This window comes from Penicillium waksmanii, assembly GCF_028829765.1.
Source record: "Penicillium waksmanii strain IBT 27052 chromosome Unknown utg000001l:1.0-4852451.0:1.0-4856178.0, whole genome shotgun sequence".
NCBI classification, from domain to species: Eukaryota; Fungi; Ascomycota; class Eurotiomycetes; order Eurotiales; family Aspergillaceae; genus Penicillium; species Penicillium waksmanii.
The window spans coordinates 3,924,269-3,946,355 of record NW_026643248.1 but is presented as its reverse complement, the minus strand read 5'-3'; the positions used below and the strand labels follow the sequence as shown (position 1 = coordinate 3,946,355).

The 22,087-nt window shown below is 46.5% G+C and overlaps 6 protein-coding genes across 6 annotated transcripts; 2 read left to right on the top strand and 4 right to left on the bottom strand.

Moving 5' to 3' along the window:
• Positions 1-3,912: 3,912 nt before the first annotated feature.
• Positions 3,913-4,395, bottom strand: N7481_001397 (ribonuclease III domain-containing protein; the record flags this gene model as incomplete). Its single annotated transcript, XM_057260616.1, has 2 exons — positions 3,913-4,154; positions 4,215-4,395. 2 exons carry the CDS (start codon positions 4,393-4,395, stop codon positions 3,913-3,915), a joined length of 423 nt encoding a protein of 140 aa, XP_057128448.1.
• A 2,538-nt stretch (positions 4,396-6,933) lies between these two features.
• On the bottom strand, positions 6,934-9,591 carry N7481_001396 (alternative oxidase; the record flags this gene model as incomplete). The annotated part of the gene is made up of 7 exons (XM_057260615.1): positions 6,934-7,491; positions 7,578-7,687; positions 7,844-7,935; positions 8,052-8,158; positions 8,470-8,971; positions 9,215-9,340; positions 9,419-9,591. 7 exons carry the CDS (start codon positions 9,589-9,591, stop codon positions 6,934-6,936), a joined length of 1,668 nt encoding a protein of 555 aa, XP_057128447.1.
• Positions 9,592-10,290: 699 nt separating this feature from the next.
• On the top strand, positions 10,291-12,098 carry N7481_001395 (External alternative NADH-ubiquinone oxidoreductase mitochondrial; the record flags this gene model as incomplete). Its single annotated transcript, XM_057260614.1, has 5 exons — positions 10,291-10,933; positions 10,996-11,153; positions 11,216-11,275; positions 11,332-11,962; positions 12,025-12,098. 5 exons carry the CDS (start codon positions 10,291-10,293, stop codon positions 12,096-12,098), a joined length of 1,566 nt encoding a protein of 521 aa, XP_057128446.1.
• Positions 12,099-13,306: 1,208 nt separating this feature from the next.
• N7481_001394 (3-hydroxyacyl-CoA dehyrogenase) lies at positions 13,307-15,186 on the bottom strand (the record flags this gene model as incomplete). Its single annotated transcript, XM_057260613.1, has 3 exons — positions 13,307-13,783; positions 13,824-14,547; positions 14,609-15,186. The coding sequence occupies 3 exons, from the start codon at positions 15,184-15,186 to the stop codon at positions 13,307-13,309; spliced, it is 1,779 nt and encodes a 592-aa protein (XP_057128445.1).
• A 985-nt stretch (positions 15,187-16,171) lies between these two features.
• N7481_001393 (fungal specific transcription factor domain-containing protein) lies at positions 16,172-18,965 on the bottom strand (the record flags this gene model as incomplete). The annotated part of the gene is made up of 8 exons (XM_057260612.1): positions 16,172-16,410; positions 16,465-16,593; positions 16,663-16,760; positions 16,958-17,350; positions 17,400-18,117; positions 18,403-18,490; positions 18,621-18,756; positions 18,937-18,965. 8 exons carry the CDS (start codon positions 18,963-18,965, stop codon positions 16,172-16,174), a joined length of 1,830 nt encoding a protein of 609 aa, XP_057128444.1.
• Positions 18,966-19,918: 953 nt separating this feature from the next.
• N7481_001392 (uncharacterized protein) lies at positions 19,919-20,999 on the top strand (the record flags this gene model as incomplete). Its single annotated transcript, XM_057260611.1, has 3 exons — positions 19,919-20,182; positions 20,263-20,647; positions 20,704-20,999. The coding sequence occupies 3 exons, from the start codon at positions 19,919-19,921 to the stop codon at positions 20,997-20,999; spliced, it is 945 nt and encodes a 314-aa protein (XP_057128443.1).
• Between the last annotated feature and the right edge of the window lie 1,088 nt (positions 21,000-22,087).

Sequence of the window (22,087 nt, the reverse complement as noted above, 5' to 3'; positions counted from 1 at the left end):
AAGCCCTGGAAGATTGGAAAATGACATGAGCACAGCGCCTATGGAATTGCTGCTTGAATCGGTCGTGGCATTGTAATAACCCTGAAGATACATTCATTCCCACATGTCAAGCGTTCGCGAGAGAATGGAAGCAAGTGGGCTGTTGTTGTACATGGAGTATCAGCTTCACACGCCTTTTTTGTCTTGACTCCTACAAACCCTCCATTGTCAAATCATGAATTGGAAAAACACATATGCGGTCCATTTAGCTAAGCTAGACCCAAGCCTTACAGTCATTAAGCACACATCCTTCTTCACCTACGAGCCTCTCGTTATTGGGACCTACAGTATAAGTGATTCGGGATTGACCATTTGAAATTATCATCTAACTTAATTTCAAGGATGTACATGGAACTCTTCATTGCACATTACGCAATGGACTGTTTGTTTATTGCCCACATAGTACAAATTATAATCGAGATCTAACTTGTGTCAGCTTTCTCGTCAAATGGGCTCGACGAGTTATAAAAATCACCTCAAGTGCAATGATCCATATCCTTGAAATTACGCCTAGAATAGCAGCACCTAGCAAGAGAATGCTCACGCTTGATAGATGAGGTAATATAATACGCAGCTTTTTCCGGCCCTACGTGGCGCCTTTTATTAACCACAAGTACCATGCCATCTCACCAAGGTGATCCAAGAAAAGCAGGAAGGGGGTGATGTAATGAATGCGATGGAGCAGAAATTCCCCGACAAATGTCACTAATATCTTTGAGATCGTAGAGGCCAAAGCATAAACTCGGAATGCGATACGTGTTTATCGTTTTATCAATGGATTATTGAGCTGCTGAAAACCGATGCGGAGAAACTAGGCTAGTTTAGCTCAGCGCTAGCCTTTTGACGAAGCCCATACCTACAGTTTGTGTGGAAGGGATGATTGAAAGAATTCCAAGAAGGATTTCGATCCATATCGATGGCTTCTTGCTCCAGAACAACCCTGTTAACACGGCGAACAGAAGAAAAGATAAGACGTATAGTGCCAAGTCCATCTTATAAAATGGCCAATTGTCTTCGAAGACCCACAGCAAAAATAATCTGGCAATCAAGGCAAATAGAAGAATTGTGATGACCAGTGATTCAATAGACAGTTCGGACGCCATGACAAAGGCAGATCGAAATAGATTTGTCGCGGTGGGAAAAAGGCGCAGATGCAGAACTATAGGCTATTAAATACGGCGACGCTTAATTGAACGCCAGGAAAGCCTTGAGATATCCCTGGAAGAGGCGAATCATTATTATGTTTCTATAGAACATTTGCCTCTGCCATCAGCTTTGAGCTTGCGTAAAGCAATATCCACATCGACCTTCTGGGAGCTTCGTTAAATATGTGCCAGGGACTGACATGGAGTATAAACGATCAAGTGTGGAGTACGGTCCCACATGGTGCATCTGGGCTCCCTTGAACGCAAGGAAGCTATCTTTCTTTTGCTTCCTCGCGCCACTTCTTGTATCTAGATTCGACTATAGATTTATTAACGTTGATTGTTCATCTTCTGGAAGACACGAGCCCCAGCTACAGATACATGGGACCTTGACAGCTACACTCCTAGGAGCAAACCGCTTGCTCCGCGGAACACATTTATTCTCAGGACTGCAGCGTATTCATTAAAGTACGTGGTGAACTCGAAGTAAAGTTGGTAATCGGATCAGCCCAACTATGGGAACTCACGTATACAAATGTGTGAATGCAGATCTAATATTCTCGAGATCAAAAGTTGCTCGTGACGATGTCTCACTATAAAACCTGCCTTGCATGTCTCCATGCTGAAGCAGTTATTCCATAATACAGCAGTTCTCTCTCTCCTTTTAACACCGCGATTGTTGAGGTACCGAAATAGCGAGATAACCGTACCCTCTTCGGAAAGCATGACGCAACTCCCACCTATCATTCGTGAGTCAACACCACACATACAAGTATCAATACAACTCAAGGCAGCTGACCCGTCTGATAATGTCGGCCCTCCAGGGAGCTTCTGGTCCAGTTGGTCGATTACAATGCGACAAGTCTCTAGATGTTTCTTACTGCAACCAATTTGGACAGACTGCCCTGTCCTTTGCTATCATGCAAGGAAAATTATCAACCGTCCGAAAGCTACTTTGCCGACACGATATAGATGTCAATGGTCGGAGTCCGAAAGTCCAACCTCCAATCCTGATAGCCCTAGAGTATCAACAATACGAGATCTTGACGATCCTTCTGAAAGACCCGCGACTCAATATTACCATTGAAGATGGCCAAGGCTACACCGCACTTCATCTAGCCGTGATATACGACGAACCTGTTGCAGTACAAATCCTCTTGAATAACACGCAAGTTGACGTCAACCATCTCAATTCCGCGGGGAATAGCGCACTCTTTCTAGCTGCCACGGCCTATGACGGCCTGGAATCCAAGAGAAACAAGCTCATAGGTCTTCTACTTTCATATTCGAAGACCGTGGTGAACGCGCAAGGCCAAAGAGGCCGTTCGGTGCTGTGACATGCAGCAAACACTGGCAATGAAAGACTAACCTTTCAACTGGCGCAGCTGCCAGATCTGGAGCCCGGGATTCACGACGATGATGATGTGTCTCCTCTGGGCCAAGCTAGGGAAAGGGGAAACATCGAGATAGTTGCGCTTCTGCAGAGCCTTGCTGCACGTACCGGGCGGGATGTCCAAGCACAACATGGAATAGTCTGGCAATCACAAACTTCAAATAACATGATTTAAAGCTGGGCTATTAAAGCCACTATTGACAAGCTTTCAGTAATGTTTTGTTTGTAAAATGTACTTAAGGAGGTTTCACGGGGCCTGTTTTAGTATGGCCCGACGCAGGAACAAAGCTGCACCATTAACGATAAACTCCCGACAGGTCAAGACGAAGTGGCAACTTGATCAGGAACGACCAATGCCTTCTATGACCATGTAGCTTCGATAATTACCTACGATTATTCAAAAAAAAATTGAAGTTTTCTCTGAACTTGATTCATGCACCACGGACGCGCTAGAAACACTTGGAGCTGTGCGCAGACTCCGACTGTAGAAGACGCCGCCAGACCCTTGGCAGGGTATGTATCAACCCTTCTATTTGGTCCTACCAAAGCGCCGTCTATCCACTTTCGAAAGATCCAGGGCTTACTAACGAACTGAGAGTGGTCCATATCGCCCAGGTTCAGTCTCTTACAGCCAACCATACACTTCAAGCCCCATAAAGGGAACCTTTTCTGTCCAAAGATGGCTTAGCACAATCGGAGTGGGGCGTTCGGTGTGTGTTTCTTGTGGGTAACCTGTTCTCGAAATCCCCTGTATGTTCTTATAACCAGTAATAAAAACACCAGAATCACAGATTTTTGACTATATTTAGGACGGTGACATAATATTCGCCGTACGGTTCTTTGAGGTGCGGCGAACGGCCGTTCAGGACGGTCGAAGAAGGCGTGGAGGATGAATTTGGGCGTACGCGGGATGCTATTATTGCTATCACCCTCAGCAGATCTGTAGTACCTTCTCGTCCCTACCCTTCATGGTCATATTTTCGGGGCCAAAGCGTGCGCGGCGCGCGTCACCAGTTGCACTGAACTCTCACTAAGGCTGGTTTCTAGGTGACATAATACATCAAGACAATTTCATGGTGAGCCACTGCAGGTACAAATAGCTGGCTTCCTCATAGCTTCAATTAAGATCATAGGTTTACTTCAATTCCTGTTTTCAACTTCTGTGAGAGATTACTGTGAATGAAAACCCCCTCCTCCTCCTAATCATCGTGCGCTGTGTTTATCAATAATCGTTTGCTGATTCTCGGTTTTTATGGAAAGAAGGTATAGCATCACAGGTTCGGTTGTACACGAATGGACAAGAAAGATCCTCTGATTGCACATCCTAGTATTGCATCAATTAAATTCTGGGTTGACGCCAAGATTTTTGCGCACACGATCAACCGCTCGCATATCCATGTCTGAATCAACCCACACAGCACCCAGAATAGCCTCTACGGTTGATGCACGCACACCTTCAGTAATATATCCTTTTTGGGCAGGGTGCTTCTCGATAAAACCATCAAGATTAGATTTGAGCCCTTGCGAACTCAGATTTGAGTTGCAGGCATGCTTCTGCAGAATTCTGGTACCCTCCGCTGATTCCTAAGATTAGAAAGTCATGCGTTCTGTATTCATTTATAAGCACTGCTACTCACTGGTAGAATCATGGTGGTCGTAGGAACTATCGAGGATAGACAGAGCCAATGCAGAATCACCAACAAGGGCCAGGCGCTTATTGCCTTGAAGTGGTGCAGTGCCTGCAGGATGTAAGGCCTCTTGAAGGAGATTCGGTGATTTGAATTGATAGTCAATTTTTTGCTGTAGCTCTTGCTCCATTTGTGAAAGTAAAACTATGTATAGATAGATATTGATAAGTTTTGCGTCCATTAGATAATTTCTCGGTTATCCTTAAATGCTCCACGCTTCGACAGTATCTCATGACAGTCTCTTTACCGTTTGCAGGTATGTACTAAATTAGAGTAAGTGGCGTATGAATGTTACGAAAAAACCAGTGAACTTGAGACCGGATTGAGAATAGGCTGCATGGTTCTAGAACTGGCCTACAGCATGATTACTGACGTAATTAAGAGCGCTTTGGTCTAGATCTGGGTTCGTCACTGTCTTTATGTAGGCATTGTCGATAATTAAAGTTCTAATGGCTACATGGAAGTGTCATTCAATCATGAAGCTTAGCAACCGAAGTCAATTTGGCCGATTGCATTGATGATATTGATGAATTGGCTTAGAAATTCTAATGATGCCTATCACACTCTGTAAGTATTTCATGCAGAAGTTTCGAATTTCTTAAAACATTCACGATAAATAATTAAGTGTCTTCGTGAAAGCGCTCTGTACTGTACACATTGAGTTCAGAGAGCACATGTGGCCTAGAGCAAGATTCTCCTACCAGTCTTGAGCTCCTTGACCTGCTTTTGTAAAATTTAAAATTTCCTTTGGATCAAAGGCTCCCTCCCAGAAATCTACCCTCAGTCGCTTCTTGTGAAGTCATCGACCCTTGAAGATGAGAACAAATTCATACGCGCGGCGGGACCAGTGCTAAGAAAGTAGTCCATTGCTCGCGTGTACACGTATCAATCAATCATCTTCGAGAAATTTTAGAATAATACTGCAATATATTCTGGATACCTTGTGTGTGTGTGGATCGAGTTGCTCATGCGATGCTGTTGATTGATATCAGACATTTAGACAACGCGAGCACTTTCTCAGTTGCCATGTTGATGGAGAATGTAGCCTTCTTGGCACCAGCAGAAATCCGTGTTTGACGACAATGATGAGATCAGTATTTGGCTCATCCGAAATCAGAACGAATTCGTGGCGTAAAACATTTTTATTAGTTGTAATTGAAAGAATTACTGAGGAGGGGTTCCGTGGTTGTTCTAGGGCTAGGCCGGGCAAATCATTCGCTTCATCAACGTTGTCTACACAGAATCAAGCTAGAACTGGACTATTGACAAAGAGATGTCGATTCAAATACCACCTTCGGGGCAATAATTTCTCAAATTTCAAAAACTGCTCAAAATCAATTGCTGCCCAATTCTCTTGGCGTGGAAAACTGATAGGCCACTGGTAACTTATCTTGGCGGATTCCTCTGAGTCTTTTACGTCATTTAACCAACATGTCCAATATTTCTGAGACGACTTGAAAACTTCCAAAGAATGAGTGTCACTCACTGCTTTGGTACGCCAAACCTGGAACTTGGAATGCCGATGCTCACTTCTCGAAACAGAAGTTGTGAAATCTCCTCAGGTCGCCAATGGTGCAGATAACAATCCGAGTGCAGTTTCATATCCACCAAAAAATGCAAGGGCGTCTAAAATACCACACCTTTCAGTTCATTCAAAATGGATTTCACCATAGTTTTTGCCCCAACACAGATTTTAGCGAGGCATGAGAGGGAAATAAATCCCCACGCCCCGGACTACAATCTCCTTTGCCATTACGGTATGGTTTGGATCACTTGGTGCTCGTAGAGCCTGAAAATCTTCGGCTTAATACACTGATATGCTTGTTGCTTTTTCTCTTGAATTAAATTTTTCCATACTCTCTCGCTATAGTACAAGCAAGTCCTGGGAGATGCATTGGCTCCACAAGATTCATCCCGCTATCAAATTTGGTGGTGGTAATATCTGCACACCTCATAACTCAGGTCATATGCGGCCTGCTGTCCCACCAGGCTAGACCTCGTGGGTATACGTACGGAATGGACACTTTCCTTTCTATTACAAGTGCACTTTTGTTATCTAAACTGCTGTTTGAAAGGTGTCTCGATTTCCGCCGTTGTCATATTTTTGCCCTTAGCTACCACGGTGCCGATATCAACCGAATTGAAAACGAGCTGATTAGTGGCTGAGAGGTTAATACACATATTTCAGTTCTTGAAGAACGACAACGGTGGGCTCATTAATGTCCTTCTGCTCGCTTCTAACACATGCCGCTACCTCCACGTAGCAAGCAAATGATTTCGCTACGGGATTTCCAAGATGCGCGAATGAATTGGTGACCACATTGAGCTTTTATTTTTCCTCAGAACAGCATGACAATTTGTGAACTTGCCAGGAAGACTTGAATCGGCCAGTCGGATGAGCTTCAAGGATTTTGGTACGTACAGGAAATTTTTAGGACAACATACTATATCCAGAATCTCTCTTGAAAGTCCAAGTGTTCGTTGACCTCCTTTCTGACCATTTCGGTTTAACGAGCTTAAAGGTGAAGATTCCTAGAGTCGATCTGATTAAAACAAGGCCTACAGTATCATAAAAGTATCCAAAGTCAAGCATGTCCTAAATTTTGAACAATTTTCACATAAGATGGGATGTAATCGACGATCATACATTTATTGAAAGGGCGTCGCGCTAGAAAACAGCAATGCCGATAAGAAGAAAAATAAGAACATCGTACGCTTCAATTGATGATGACAACAATCCGATTTTCTGTCGTATTTCCCGGCACCGAATTGTGTCGATGATATCGTGCATGCGGAAGCCCTTGCGTGGAAGTTGGTCTGCGGTCGCAACTTCGCCCATCCCGGCCCGGTGGCCCGCGAGAACCTCTTCTCCCCGCGCGACCCATTCTCCCAGGCATGCCAGGCTGTCCAGGAATTCCTCTTTCTCCACCGCGACCATGACGTCCATCGCGGCCATACTTGCCATCGCGGCCATCCTTGCCATCGCGGCCATCCTTGCCATCGCGGCCATCCTCGCCATCATGACATGATGGACCTGGCGGACCTTGTGGGCCCTGGAAACCCTGGCATCCGGGTCTGCCTTGAGTTCCGGTGGGCCCATCACGGCCTGGAAGCCCAGGAGGGCCCATTGGGCCAGGCATACCGGCTGCTCCAGCAAAGCCTGGAGTTCCTGGAAGACCCCTGGGGACCTTGGTCTCCGTCTTTGCCGGCTGGACCCAATGCGCCACTAGGGCCTTGCGCACATCGTCTGAAAAATACACACCAACAAAGGACTATAAGAATCCCAACCGTGATGCCTATCGATGCACCTACAACAGCAGCATCATTCTGGCCTTCAGTGCCTTGGGCTTCCACAGGGTTTGACGCATTTTCGCTTGGCACGGAGGGCGTTTGTTCTGGCGAAGAGATTGACTCTAGCGTCACTAAGGTCGTGTACGTGGTATGTCCTCTATAAATAGGCAAAGTCACTACTCTAAGACCTGCAGGCGGAGCCCCCATCATGTAGTAGAAACTTAAGATAAATCACGGGCATCATGAGCGATTTATAGGATGTTCATATAACTATACAGATATCTTACAAAAAGTTCGCTCAGCGTCAGTGCGGATCTCAGTCTTCGCGCCTCGCCACTCATCGCGGCGAACAAGGGTTGCAAATCTGTTTTCGTGGGCCCTACAAAAGTGCAGCTTATTGATAGACTAGTTGCCTGGCCAAACAGGCAGTGCCACGGTGATTTCAAGCCAGACATGCTTAATGCGAGTGATCTGGCGCGGGGTAACATTGCATACGTGCGTTCACTTCTTGACTGATAGTTCGCTCGCTCCTCGAGGAATTGGACAGCTAGTAGAATGGGCTTTCCAATCCTAGCACTGCCGGATTTTTTAGAGCAGTCTCTCTAAAGATGAATCATTGAGCATTTTCTTAATTTTCTTAATTTCTTTTTATTTTGGGGGAAGAAACCAGCGGCTAGAAGCTTTGATACCTACCTAGCCCTTTCCTCTGATTTTTGACCGATCTGGTACCGACAGGGATAAATAGTTCGCGTGACTATTTGATGACGTGTCTCAAGTCATTAGAGCCGCATCAATTTTGCAATGGCGAGTGATGTGACGCAGACAGAACTAGATTAGCTACACCACAGGGCGGATCTAGAACCGCTCTATTTGCTTTGTAAACAGCACAGCAGTCTTTGAGAGCTCAAATTACATCGTTTCTCTCCCAGCCACATGACCGTTTTGAATCAGGCCCATCAATTGGATGTGGTTGGCTCGGGTCATGGTACTCGGCAGTGTAAGGGTTCGGATCTTTCCTTTGATCCAAATTTCCTAGCGTGTGGTTGACCTCGCGATGTTTTGCCTCATCCGCCCTAACATAAAGCAAGAGGTCGACCATCCGACGCTTCCCTTCCGGCATTTCCCAGTATTTGACCGCAATTTCGGGGGCCGCTAGGTGAGTCCAAAGGGGCAATTTTCCAGCCTCAATATCGTGAATGGCATGTGTATACGTGATCACGGCTTCTTCCTCGAGATATCCCACAAATCGATGGCAGGTTCGGGGCGAGACGAAGTAGGCCAAGAAGAACATATTGAAGAAGACTCCCTGTGCCCCAAGAACCATTAGGCGCATGAAAGGGCCCGGCTCCGCCAGTTTCATGAATGTCAGCAAATGCATACGTTCGTTGTAGGCTTCTTCAATCAGCGATTCGATCCTGGGTGCCGATGTCAGTACTTATCCGCCTACAACAGGTTCGTGGATAAAGAGGGGCAAGAATTCTGGTAAGCTTACCATCCATGATCTCTTTTCATCTGCCGAATGCTCTTCAGGTGTCGCAAAATCCCCCCCCACCATCCCAGGAACCCCTGCTACCGACTCCAAGAAGATGAATCGAATTAACCATTTTCTTTCATCCATAAGGAACCTTTCAGCAACTTTTTCGTCTCCTTTGGGGTACCGATACCCAGTAGCAAAGTCAGTACCCCATCGGAGTAAGTGCACAAGGCTGAGGGCGACTTTGTCAGACATGCAACTGGCGTCGCGATGAGCGACGCAAATGTCTCGGATTTCCTTCTCTGAATAACTATAGTTGCGGTCATTATGGTTGCCAAAGAAGATGCGCAATCGTCAGAGAATCCGTCCGCAGGTAAAATGAACATACATGGGATGATGCCAGATGATCTTGGTTTCCTTGATTTTCCTGCTACCGGGTGGGGGTAACAGGCTCAATGACTGTTGCTTGGAGGTAGAAAATTTCATTTTCTGGGCCAGAAAGGTACCATGCTGGCTTTCTTTGGCTTTTTTGTCTCGTCTTAACGACGTTACAGACCACATTCGACAAGGATCAGTGGTCGGTGTTGCATCGGCTAAAGCCCCTGGGTTAGGGAGCCCTTTTGGGATCCCTACCGCTCGTGCACGTATCATACTGGCTGTCTTCAATCGTGGACAGAAAATACAGTGCATACGAAAGATAGAGGGGAAAACAATCTTCAATCAGCCCAAATTGACCATCATTCAAGGACACATCATAAAGCCTTATATAAAACCAAACAAACCAGTGTCCGACACGGAACTCTAAATACGGAAAAAGTGGCTGAGCGCGTTGCTCAGTTCCGCCCAGATTCCTTATCTGGTGCTTCCTCCCTGAATAACCTAAAAAGAAATTTGCCTTACTCAGATTTGGACTCCCTAACCCAGGCCGGCAGCGCCGAGCCTCGGGTCGGAAGCAAACCGGTCGCATCGGGACATCGGAACGTCGAGACGCACAGCTCGGATGACTCGATTGGTATTCCGAGCTCAGGCAAAACACGTGAGGCAGCGCCTCATTTGGGAATCAGTCTTGCATATAAGAATTATAGCGTGGTTGCCTTGGCCAAGCAGTACTTGAGCTTTAAGAAACCAATCAATTTGGCTCTTTCATCGAGTGTTCGTTCATCTCTGGCCAGCCTCCAAGGTTGTATTGAAAGCCTAGAAACGCCGGGGGGGTTTCTTTTATTATTCCATTAGGGGCGGGGACTTGGAAGAGAGAAATAAATGACTCTGTTTTCGAGTTTTCCTGTTCGCCGGGTTTTGAACTCGAAAAGCCTTCGCTATTGCCGCTCGAACAAACAACCACCATCGTTCCGGGTCTCCTGGCGTGCCTTGACCCTGAAACATCACGGTGACCCAACTCCAGTAGTTGGAACCACAACGCGAGCACGCAGCCAAATCTTTCAAAGCACAAAGCGGATCGCATTGGTCTCGCTTCTTGGAGGCTTTTCAATTGTGGTATACAGTATCTACCACTTCAACAATCCCCCAGAACAACTCCAGCCAGATCCCAGCAAGAAAACACTTGTAATTCTGGGAACAGGATGGGGATCGATATCATTGCTGAAAGAGATTGGTTCTTCCAACTATAATGTCGTGGTGATATCATCACGTAACTATTTTCTCTTCACTCCCTTGCTGCCGTCTTGCGTGACCGGTTTACTAGACAGTCGGTCTCTGATGGAACCCATTCGGAATGTCTTACGTCACAAAACGACAACGGTCAAATTCTACGATGCGGAAGCAACGAATATCGATTATGAAAAAAGGTTGGTGCGTTTTAAGAGTGACTCCAACGACCCGTCCGCTGGCGAAATCCCGTTCGACTTGCTTGTTGTCGGGGTCGGTGCGGAGAATGCTACCTTTGGTATGTCAACGAGGTTCTACTGAAAGCTAGTGATTGATGGATACATGCTGATACGTGCCTAGAAATCGAGGGTGTGAAGGACCATGCCTGCTTCCTTAGGGAGGCAGAAGATGCGAAAACTATTCGCAGGGAGGTGATGAGCCGCGTCGAACAAGCTGCTCTCAAGGGCCAAGTGCAAGAGGAAATCAACCGACTTTTACATATGGTTGTTGTGGGGGGGGTGGTCCCACGGGGGTTGAACTAGCGGCTGAATTGCAAGACTTCTTCAAACACGATTTGAAGAAATGGCTTCCAGAACTTTCGGATAAGCTCACGGTCACCTTGATTGAAGCCCTTCCAACTGTGTGCACCCCGCAACCATGCTCTCTTTCTAGTCCAATACTAATTTCAATCTTTAGGTGCTTCCAATGTTTCCCAAGAAATTGATCAATTTCACCGAGTCGACTTTTCAGGAAGAAAGCATTGCGATCCGGAAAAGGACGATGGTTAAAAAGGTTTCAGACACGGGAATCGAAGTGGAGTCCAAAGAGCCTGATGGGACCGTCAGAAGGGACGTGGTTCCTTACGGAGTTTTGATCTGGGCGGGTGGCAATGCAGTACGCCCGATTGTAAAGGACTTCATGGGCCAACTTCCAGCCCAAGCAACTTCTCGCCGAGGAATCGTTGTGGATGACTACCTTCGGGTCAAAGGTGCTAGTGGGGTTTGGGCGGTGGGTGACTGTACTGAGACCTGTTACGCGCCAACAGCCCAGGTTGCTAGCCAGCAGGGTGCCTATTTGGGTAAACTACTCAACACCCTGGCAACAGCAGAGAAACAATCGCTCGACAATATTGCCGGTGAAGTCCACCAGCCGCTCCTTGGATCAAAGGCAACCAAGGCGTTTGATTATATCCACCGAGGAAGCCTGGCTTATATTGGCAACGAACGAGCCATTGCGGATCTACCGATCCTGGGTATGAATATCGCAAGTGGTGGACAATGGACTTTCCTCTTTTGGCGTGTGGCCTACCTTAAGATGTGTCTCAGTGGTATGTGCTCAATTCCTTTGGCTTTGATATCCCCTAGCCCACCCTGCTTAACACGGTCATAGTTCGCAACCAATATTTCATCATCGGTGATTGGCTTAGAGCTCAACTTTTTGGCCGGGATGTGTCCAGGGAATAATGAATAGCGTTTGGTGGCTGTCGAGAGGGTAGAAGAATCTCCAAGCGTAGATTCTGCGTGATATCGTCAGTTCTCTTTTCAGATATTGTCTAATTTTGCTCCGTGAAATATTTCATTGATAACTTTGGAAGAGCGATAATGGTTGACTCAAAAATGCAAGAGATTTCGGTAAAGCACAATGATCTCACTACTAAACATGCTCTACAACATACTCAAATCCGGCAGTTTGAGTTTTGACCGATTTCGTGGAAATTATAATTATTTTCCAAAGGCGTGCTCACTGTTTTTTTCGCCGTAGCTGACGTTTGTTGTTAGCGAAAATTGGTATCATGGCCATACTGTAATGAGCGCTATAGTGACGTGCCTGATATAATGCGGTATATGAGTCTGGCTACGGCGTACTCCAGGGGCATGGGCGCGAACAGGGGTTTTTGCCTGACAGAAAGATTGGTTATTTACTATATGACTGTACAGGAATAGAGATAGTACACCTGTAGACCTTTAAACTATATATTCTTCACTTATTCCTTTTCAAGGCTTACTATAAATACTATGTAATAGTGTAAGTCTTATTAAGGTGTTATGAAAAAGACTCCGAATATGACTATGGAAGCGTTCACCACGGGAAGCGGCTGTAGTGTATCTCGTACTAGAAGTGATTGATTTTAGTAATCTACATTTCTACAGGGTGAGAAAACTGGGGGGAATTAACCACAGCCCGCTCGGTCGCTGTACTAGCTCCTTCGCTAAGTAGCACCAACGTATATGTCTGTCTTCAGATTTCTCTAAAGGGTTAATTAATATCTATTCTCTTTGCATGAAGAATATTCCAGGTCACAATAATCCTTGTAGTCCGTGTCTTCCGTCTATTGTACAATGCCAACCAGAATGTTGCCTGCTCTCCTAATAGTTTGGGATAATATATTTTACTTTTATCAGGATCTATCTTAATCCATTCACGAAATTGCAAGTTTGCATACTTTGAAATAAACAACCCTTAAAGTCCTCCCAAGCCAGCCTATATACCCCTCTGAATTCCGAAACAAAATACTGGTCGCATTATGTGTGCACGCTCCTGAAGTGGACCATGATTTACGGCGGCCGGCTTATGGACTTTATTCAGCCAGCTTTCCAACGACACATATGCAATGATCCAACATAAATGTATTATACACCATGTTCAATACTGACCTGAGGATATGATACCATCAGACTAGAGTGATTCCCGTATAAGAACCCCCATCGTTATGGAGGACAGTCTTGTTGCTTCCATCTAGATTGACCCGATACACAGATCCTCCAAGATCGGTCAGGTAAATGTGCTGGTTGTCCCAATCGATCTTCATCCCAATCAGTTCATGGAAATGCCGGGCCAAAATCAGCACCTGAGACTTCTTCTCCCCCACAGACGCCCGGTTCAAGGTGTTGCCAATAGGATGCTCTCCGCGGTCGGTCCAGTAGAGAGTCTCCATCTGCAAATCGATCTCGAGGTCGATCGGTTCGGGTAAGCCCTCAAACAGGGTTTCGATGTCCGTCCGGTTAGACACCGTTTGCCCCACAGGCATGTCGATGTTAGCCCGGAAAATTCGACCCTGGCTTCCCTTGGACGGTCCCTTCTGGGTCCAATAGAACTTCCCGCGTTTTGGATCCACGGCGATGCCAACGCACCATCGCGTGGAATCGGCCTGGTCAGCGGTCTGAGGATCCCCCCGTGCGAATCAAGACCTCGTGGTTCTGGCCATCAAAATCGCAGCGATGAACACTCAGGCCCTCACGATCGCAGAAATACAGTTTGTGGTTGGTCTCATCAACGACCAGCTGCTTTGGAGTATGGACTGCGCCTTCGGGAAGCACGGTCTGCACATCGGCCCCATCAAGGCACGCTGACATTACGGAGCCATCGTTCGTGGATGGTTTAAGACCCATGTTGGTCCAAAACATGCGCTCTGTGGAGGGTGAGAAATCAATGCCATCGGGGCATTTCAATCCAGAGACAACTGTCATGCACCGGCCATCGCCTGTTCGGCGTAAAATTTGACCACACTGGCCGACTAGTGCAAGGTCCTGGACATTGAAGCCTAGTCCAGCATCTAGGAAATAGGCTATGGGAAGCTTTAGAGTCTGGCCATTGGTCCGAGTGGCTTTGGCGGTGGATGGAGGATATAGGCCACCTTTGTCGCTCTTGTTGCCCAATTTGCCTTGCTCGATGTAATTTTTGCGCAGCCAGTCAACAGTCACCAGGGGGTTCAGCTGGCGCTCGTTGATATAGTTGTCTTCAATATACGCCACTGTATCAAGGCCGACCTGATCCATCATTGCGCAAGGTCCAATTTCACTGTGCAACATTTCCTGCCAGATCTTGTCGATTTCTTTGGGCTCCGAGACCTCTTCAGCCAGGATTGTCATGATCTCACGCTTGACCGCGGCCCACAAGCGATTGAAAACGAATCTAAACATATAGTTAGTCTTTAGTGTCTACAAGACCCTTATGAAAATTGACAGCTACTCACCCTGTGGATTCCTTTCGTGCAGTCACCGAAACCATGCCAGCATCATCAAGAATTTTCGTCAAATACGGGAATACCTCGGGATTGGTTTCACCGTCTGTCATGAGCTCCACACAGCGAAGTTCGGGTGGCATGAAGAAGTGCATATTGCAGATCAACTGGCGACGCTGGGCGCTAACTTTCTCCAGCATGAAACGGGACTTGAAGGAGGAGGAGTTGGAGGCAAGGATGCAATCTGGTGGAGTGAACTTGTCGAGTTCACCCATTGTGTCGATTTTGATTTGTAGATTCTCCGGGACTGCCTCGATCACCAGCCATGCGTTGTGTACCGTACTCTCGAGGTCGGGGAATGCTTGGCACTGGCCGAAAACACGATTGCCCTTTGCATATTTTGAATAAGACTTGATGTTTTCCGCCACATAATCAAGGGCCGCTTGTCTTGCATCGGCTGATGGATCTCGCAGTTGAACATTGTATCCGGCCGCTGCGAAGACGCAGGCGATTCGACGACCTAGAACTCCGGCACCGAGGAGGGCCAGAGGTCGAGATCCAATATTTGGGGCAATCCAGGGCAGTTGCATTGTTGGAAGAGATAAGCAAAGAAGAATGAATTAGGCTTGGGGTTTGTAGTTTGTCGGTATACCGTGGGAGTGTCTTGGTTGATTGCAGTGAAGCAGATAACTCTCAACGAAGACGCTCATTATATAGAATCAGCGAATACCAAAAAGGCCCCTTCCGACCCGGCACAGCCGGCAGGCCGAAGTGGCCTCGAATGCCCTATCCGAACCCTGCTTCATCCCAGCCATATCGATCCGAGACGATCGGCCTTCCGAGGAAACTGTAATTCAGAATTTGGTCTCGGCGAGCCGAGACGAAACGGAGGGGGGGGGGGACGCGTTTTCCTAAAATGGTATTCCGAACCCGCCTCCGACTGAAGTGGGTCTCTGCATGTCAATCCGATCCATAGCTTTCGGCCCACACAAAATGTGAGTGGAAATTGGCTAGAAGCGAGATGAAGTGATTTGGTGATATCTAGCATGATCACGCGACACATCAAGTTTCTTGCTGAGAGATTAGGGCTGCACACGAATACGAATAAATGATGAATTTCTTGCTTATAAATATTCGTAAGACTAGTTAACTATTTCCGTTCCCTTTCAAGCCTTCTATATCGCGAATTTTCGTTGACATATATTTTTGGCGGTAGTTCTCAGCGCTTCCCACTCAGCACAGTCGGTTGGCAACGTCAAGGTCGAGCCGAGCTCAATTAATATTCAGAAAACTTAAGCCTCCTCTAGTTATGTACGAATACGAATAAGCAAAATCCTTATTCGTGCCCAGCCCTATGAGAGGCGAAATTAATATTAAATATTGTATTGTTCATCCTGCGGCTCTGTATCGAGAATCGGTCTTTGTATAGGACTTCAAATAGGGCGTTTAGCGATTAGAAAGCCAGGTCTTGCATTTTTAAGATGATGAATCGATAGAAGAGTATGAATGTAATATTGGTAAACTTCAATAACGTTGAAAATGCACCTCAAACGACCAATCTATAGGGTGGACGGCCTAGAAAGCTGCCCACAATGTGTCCCCTTCGAATCCCCCGCTCCCTAAGTCTCCATATGAAACGGGCCATACGTTCCACCTGAAAGGATATTCATCAACAGTGTTCATGTTGAAGCCCGTAGGCCCAAAGTCATAATCAATCTGATCCTGGAGTAGCTCGTCTCCAGACCTAGGAGAGTCAGGTGCTTGTATTTGCACTCTCGGAACTTGCCTCTCGTTGGCGCTAGATGATGATTTGACTTTTTCATGCAGTAAATTGAGAGTCACTCGGCATTTCTGAGCAACATTCGTACACGGTTCGCAGCTCTGGAGGATGCGATCCACCTGGTCTAGTAAATCATTCAATTTGGAGATGGGAATATGACCTTGAGTATTTGGGAAAAGTTGTTCGGCAATGAGAGCAGTCGCCGCCATGTAGATGTCTAGAAGTATGAGCTGATTCCTGGGTGCTTTCTGGCCAGGTTCTGGCCAGCGAGAGCGACTTGGCTTACATGAGATGATGTACCAATGTGATGGGAGGATACTCGGACCAGATATGAGAGACTGGTTGCTTAGATAATTGAAGAACTCGATGATATCTCGCTCGGCACTAATGCAATTTAGCCGACAACCATTCACGACTGATTCGACAATTTGCTCCCCGAGACGACTACCGCTGGTAGCTTGTAGTATGTTTCCTGGCTTCCAGCTTTGGAAAAATAACGGCCGGAATAGGAGTAATCGTACAGAGAGATACCTGAAGAAATATTAGTCCTACATATACAAATTTCGAAAATGAGGACTCACCGAGCATGAAGAACGTTGGCCGGTCGCGTGTTCTCACGGTTCATGTTCACCTGGAGGTAGGGTTTTAGGGTAGAATGCCAAGTGCAGAGATCCGACTCGAGTCGAAATAAGTTTGCCAGCGTTTCAGGAGAAAGAAGGTCATTGTTCCTGGCTGCGGTAGATGACTTCAGTTCCGGTGACGTTGAATGAGTGCTATTCGGGGCATAAAATGACTCTAGTATATCCCCAAGCACAACGTGTAAGTGGCAAAATGCGCTGTAAAAGTCGGCCTTGGTCGCTTCGAGTGACTGATGGGACGCTTGTGGTTGCTGCGCGGCTGACAGTGGAATTGAGGCGTGGTTGGCCACATCTTGTGATATTTTGGGCTTGGACCCGAAGGTCATGGCGGCAATTCTGCGAACGTCAGCATATGTTACCGAATTCCGTCGCACAGTCTTCAGACCTGTCCAAAATAATGCATCCAAACCACAATCGCCTGGCGAGCTCTCGATCATTTGAATCTGCGAGAAGCTCCGTGAACTCCCGGGAGTGTAAATCTAGAGTCTGAGCAATGTGAATAGCCAAGCTAATATTTTGCAAGAACGCCTCGGAGAAGTTCGTATGCTGAAGATACACTGCAGACAGCAAAAGTATCTGAATGATTTCTAGGTGGCGCATTTCCATCAGATTGAAGGACATGAGCAGTTTTGCTCTCCCATAGAAGAGACTGGCGGACTGGGTATGGGCGTTCGCTTCATCAGGGGACCCAATTTTGCAAGCAGTAGCAAAGATCAAATTTAGAAGACAGTGGAGAGCCTTCTCGTTCATCGTCATGTCGGTTCCTGTAGACCAAAGGCTATAATAGCCAGCGGTGATTGTTTCCCGATCCAACCATGGGAAGATGGGATCCACGTGTTCCCAATAATCTTGAAATAAATCATCGGCCACTTTCCTGGTGGGGAGAACAAAAAGGGCCTCGTAGAACTCTTTGTTTTCGGTCAGCGGAGGCAGCCTGGGTAGCGTCCCATGCCCATTTCCCGTTGACCATCTCCTAGTCTCTTGGCGGGTCGGCGGTGTGCCTGCTGCTGCGCTCTGAATTTGACGCACGAACTGGGCACCAGTCGATGCGTCAATGAGGTTCTCACTTGGCATGAGATGACATGCTTCGGTTGTTGTTGTATCTGTATCCGCAGCTGTAGCGGATCTACTTCCCGTGGGAGTCCCATGAGTCAAAATTGGCTGCGCAACTGCCGAAGGCCTTACAGAGGCGGTCACTTGAGGTCCGGTGCGGCCAAAGGAGCTGGACGGACGATCTCTTGCTAGCTGGATAATCGGATGAGAAAGGACTCAAGTGCGATGTAAGAACTGAGCAACCTACTCCCCTATCATTTTCTAATTCGGTATTCCTAATGTGCGAGTCAGCACTAGGGTCCCGATTGGTCTCCGTGAACACCTGGGATACATACGCTTCTCGATGAGCGGTTGTAGAGCTCGGCTCAAGTCGATAAACACATTCATTCGATACATTCCCCCTTTTGGAGCAAGGTCCGCAGACTGAGCGAGTTGTAGTCATTCAGTCAGCCATGGTGAATCGTAGAGTGTAAAGACAAGACAGAAGTTCACCTGGCTTGGCCCCATCACACTTCGTTTTCCTTCGTTTGCAGAAATTACAAGCAACTCCGACCTTCTGCCGCTTCGCCTTGGGTTCCATGATAAAATTGTATCCGAGTGGATTGTCGCTGCTCGCCATAACGGTCGGATGCACAGTGATGCGAGACGGAGACGGAAGAGAGGAAAGTTGGAATGTGCCGAGTGACGGACTGAATTGTCCAATCACAACGGTCTGGCATCGGCATCGGTTCTCGCCACAAAAGGTCTATGTTGGAACTTATGTTCAACCTCAAATTACCTATTTACCACAACAACCATGTTGTCTACTATCATTTAAAGGAGAAGAATACTAGAGAAGAAAACTGAACACCCCCCTTAGCATCGCGCACCCAAGCGAGCCGCGCACCCCAAACCCCATGATAAAAGCGATATTTGTCAACCTCAAATCTCAACGAAAACGAAATTCCTATTTATTTTTTCAAATATGTGAATTGACAGTATAAATAGCAATATATATCATATTTACTCTGGGTTTTCGGGTGCGCAGCTCGCTTGGAAAATACGTTATGTCATCCCGGCAAGGAGGCAATTGATCGTCTTCCCGGGCGCCATTTCGCAGCCTCCTGCATTCCAACAGCGCGACCTCACCTTCTCACTTCTCACAGTCTTGATAAAACACTTTTCCTTCCTATATGTCCTTGTTTCTTGCTCGTCGTCTAGTACAATGTACATTGGGTTTTCTGGTAGCTAAACACCCTATTTGGAGTCCCAGGCAAAGACCGATTCTCTATGCAGAGCGGCAGGATGAATACTACACTATTTACTAATAACTGCATCTCTCAGGAAGAGACTTATCCTGTAATCATGCTAGATATCACTAAATCACTTTATCCTGCTTCCAGCCAATTTCCACTCACATTTCGTTTGGGCTAAAAGATATGGGTCGACTTGACATACAGAGATCCACTTTAGTCGGAGGCGGATTCGGAATACCCTTTTAGGAAAACACTACCTTTCGTTCCGTCTAGGTCCGAGAGATTTCAGAACACGTACCGTTTTCGGAAAGCTTCGGCAATTAACGTCATTGGAAGTACTCAGGAGATTCTGCGAGGAACATTCAAGTCATACTGTATGTGGCAGTTTTTACAAAAGGTCCACTTTTGCACCTGCGTGTAATGATCATATTGTGGAGTGCGTCATTGACTACTAAAGTACGAGAGCATCAAGGAGACCCAGCTGCCATCTATTCTAGTTCTGCTTTTCACCTCCGGTCGGGTATAAAATAGTCCCTCTATCCCAACTAATTAACTGGTCTTTAAGCCAGCCTATATTGTAACCGACACCAGCCTCCACGTTTACAACTTCATAAAAATGGCCACTCTTCCAATTAAGACCGTCGGCGTCATCGGAACTGGTGTTATTGGCGCCAGTTGGACCGCCCTGTTCCTGGCCAAGGGCCTTCAGGTAATTGTATCGGACCCAGCTCCGAGAGCGGAAGAAAGGCTTCGCAGCTATCTGGAGAAAGAATGGCCAACGATGTCCAAAGTCGGGCTCAGCCCTGGTGCATCTTTGAAGAATTATGAATTCGTCGATGATATCAGTGATCATCTCGGGCGCCTTGATTTCATACAAGAGGTGAGTAATTATAACGAAGTTCTAATTAATTTGCCCAGCTGTCCGTTTCTAAGAGCACACTAACAACGTTGAATATATAGAATGGACCTGAGAGGCTGGACTTTAAGCGCAGTCTATTCGCTCACTTGGACGCAAATACCCGCGAGCATATCATTCTCGCATCGTCTTCTTCTGGTCTTCCCTCCTCAGAATTCATAACCGATTGCCAGAAAAATCCAGCCCGTATTCTGATCGGTCATCCATTCAACCCACCTCACCTGGTCCCATTGGTAGAGGTGGTTCCACACCCTAGAACTGGTGCTCAGTATGTGACGGGTGCCATGGGATTTTATCAGAGCATGGGCAAGGACACAGTGCTCGTCAAACAGGAAGTTCCGGGCTTTATCGCCAATAGGCTCCAAGCTGCCGTTTGTGGTGAAGCATATAGTCTTATTTCAAGGGGAATTATCTCGGCTCAAGACCTTGGTAGGTGGCCCTTTCCCTTTCAAGTATATCAGCTGACTGACTGGGGATCCATACAGACAAAACTGTGACTTCAGGCATTGGCCTCCGCTGGGCATTTACTGGGCCTATTATGACAAACGTTCTAGGCGGGGGCGGCGACTTTAGGCATCTCCTTGAACACCTAGGGCCAGCGTCGAGAGCTTGGACAGAAGACATGCGCAACCATGAATTCGACTTTAATTCTGAAAGTCTCGATGCACTGAATGGGAGCGTGCAGGAATGGGTGTCGAAAGTTGACGTGGAGACTGAGGAGAGAAAACGAGACAACTCCATGCTAGCCTTGATTAAAGACAAGTCTAATGATTCCGTATAAAGTATGACGAACCTCTTGGCGAGAGAGGTTTGAAATAGCGTACGGATTTGACAAATAGGCTTCCTGTCTGGAAACTGGCGATTGATATTGTTTTTTCAGATCGTTTCCCAGATATGAATCTCAAGGTCATTTCGACACCACTACCCAAAAATCGAGTTTCCTTCTCTCCTAATTTGAATTCCAGTTTGCGGAGCCACTGATGTGACTTCTTGACGATAACATTTCCTGTAGCCTGGTTGTGGTCAATTTGGCATCCAGTTTCGGAGAGGGTCGTCGATTCAACGTAATGGTGTACAGGTCCTTTGAGAATGGTTTTACTTCCAGAAGTATTTATTTAGCGATTCCACCATCATGCATAGTGAGCGAGTAAGGTACATTACCGTATTTTGCAATAAACATGAATTAATTTTCGCCAAGACGAAAAGAGAAGGGGTTTTCGTTGACCTTTATGGAATGCTGCAACATACCAACAGATCCAGGAGACGATGTTCAAGAGGTCAGTGTGCAAAACACCCATCGCCACCCGACCAGCGTTTTTTTAAGACCGGTTGGCCCGACCGTGGTGAATATCCAAGAACATTAATGTCTTTACTTGGATAGAAATAACGGTTTTCTGTCAATCGGCAGTAATAAACTCCAGTTGCGCCAATTATTCAGACGTTTTATTTCGGTCCTCTAATTATAGTCGTAACATGCAATTTTATTGCAAAAACATCACAAAGTATGTTTATAACCAACCTGTGAATATTTTACGTTTCCTTGGGGACTGAAAAGTCTCCAACACTGGGCGAGGGTTGTTAAAATTGAGGGAAGGGGAGATATCCTATGGCCTCATTGAGGCCAATATATTTGTTGATGAACTCCTAATTTGCCATATATGATCCTGCTCGAGCATGGTTAAATTCAAACCAACTCTCAGAATGAAGTGTGCTGATAACCCTGAATTGCCATTTACCCGGCCCGTGAAGGTTGTTTATTTGTACTGAACCAATAACTAGTTACAGTAGCTGACATAACTCAAGACAAGGGGATGGAAATCAAAAATGAAAATGGTGGGACAATAATTGAGTCTTTTTTAATGACGGATA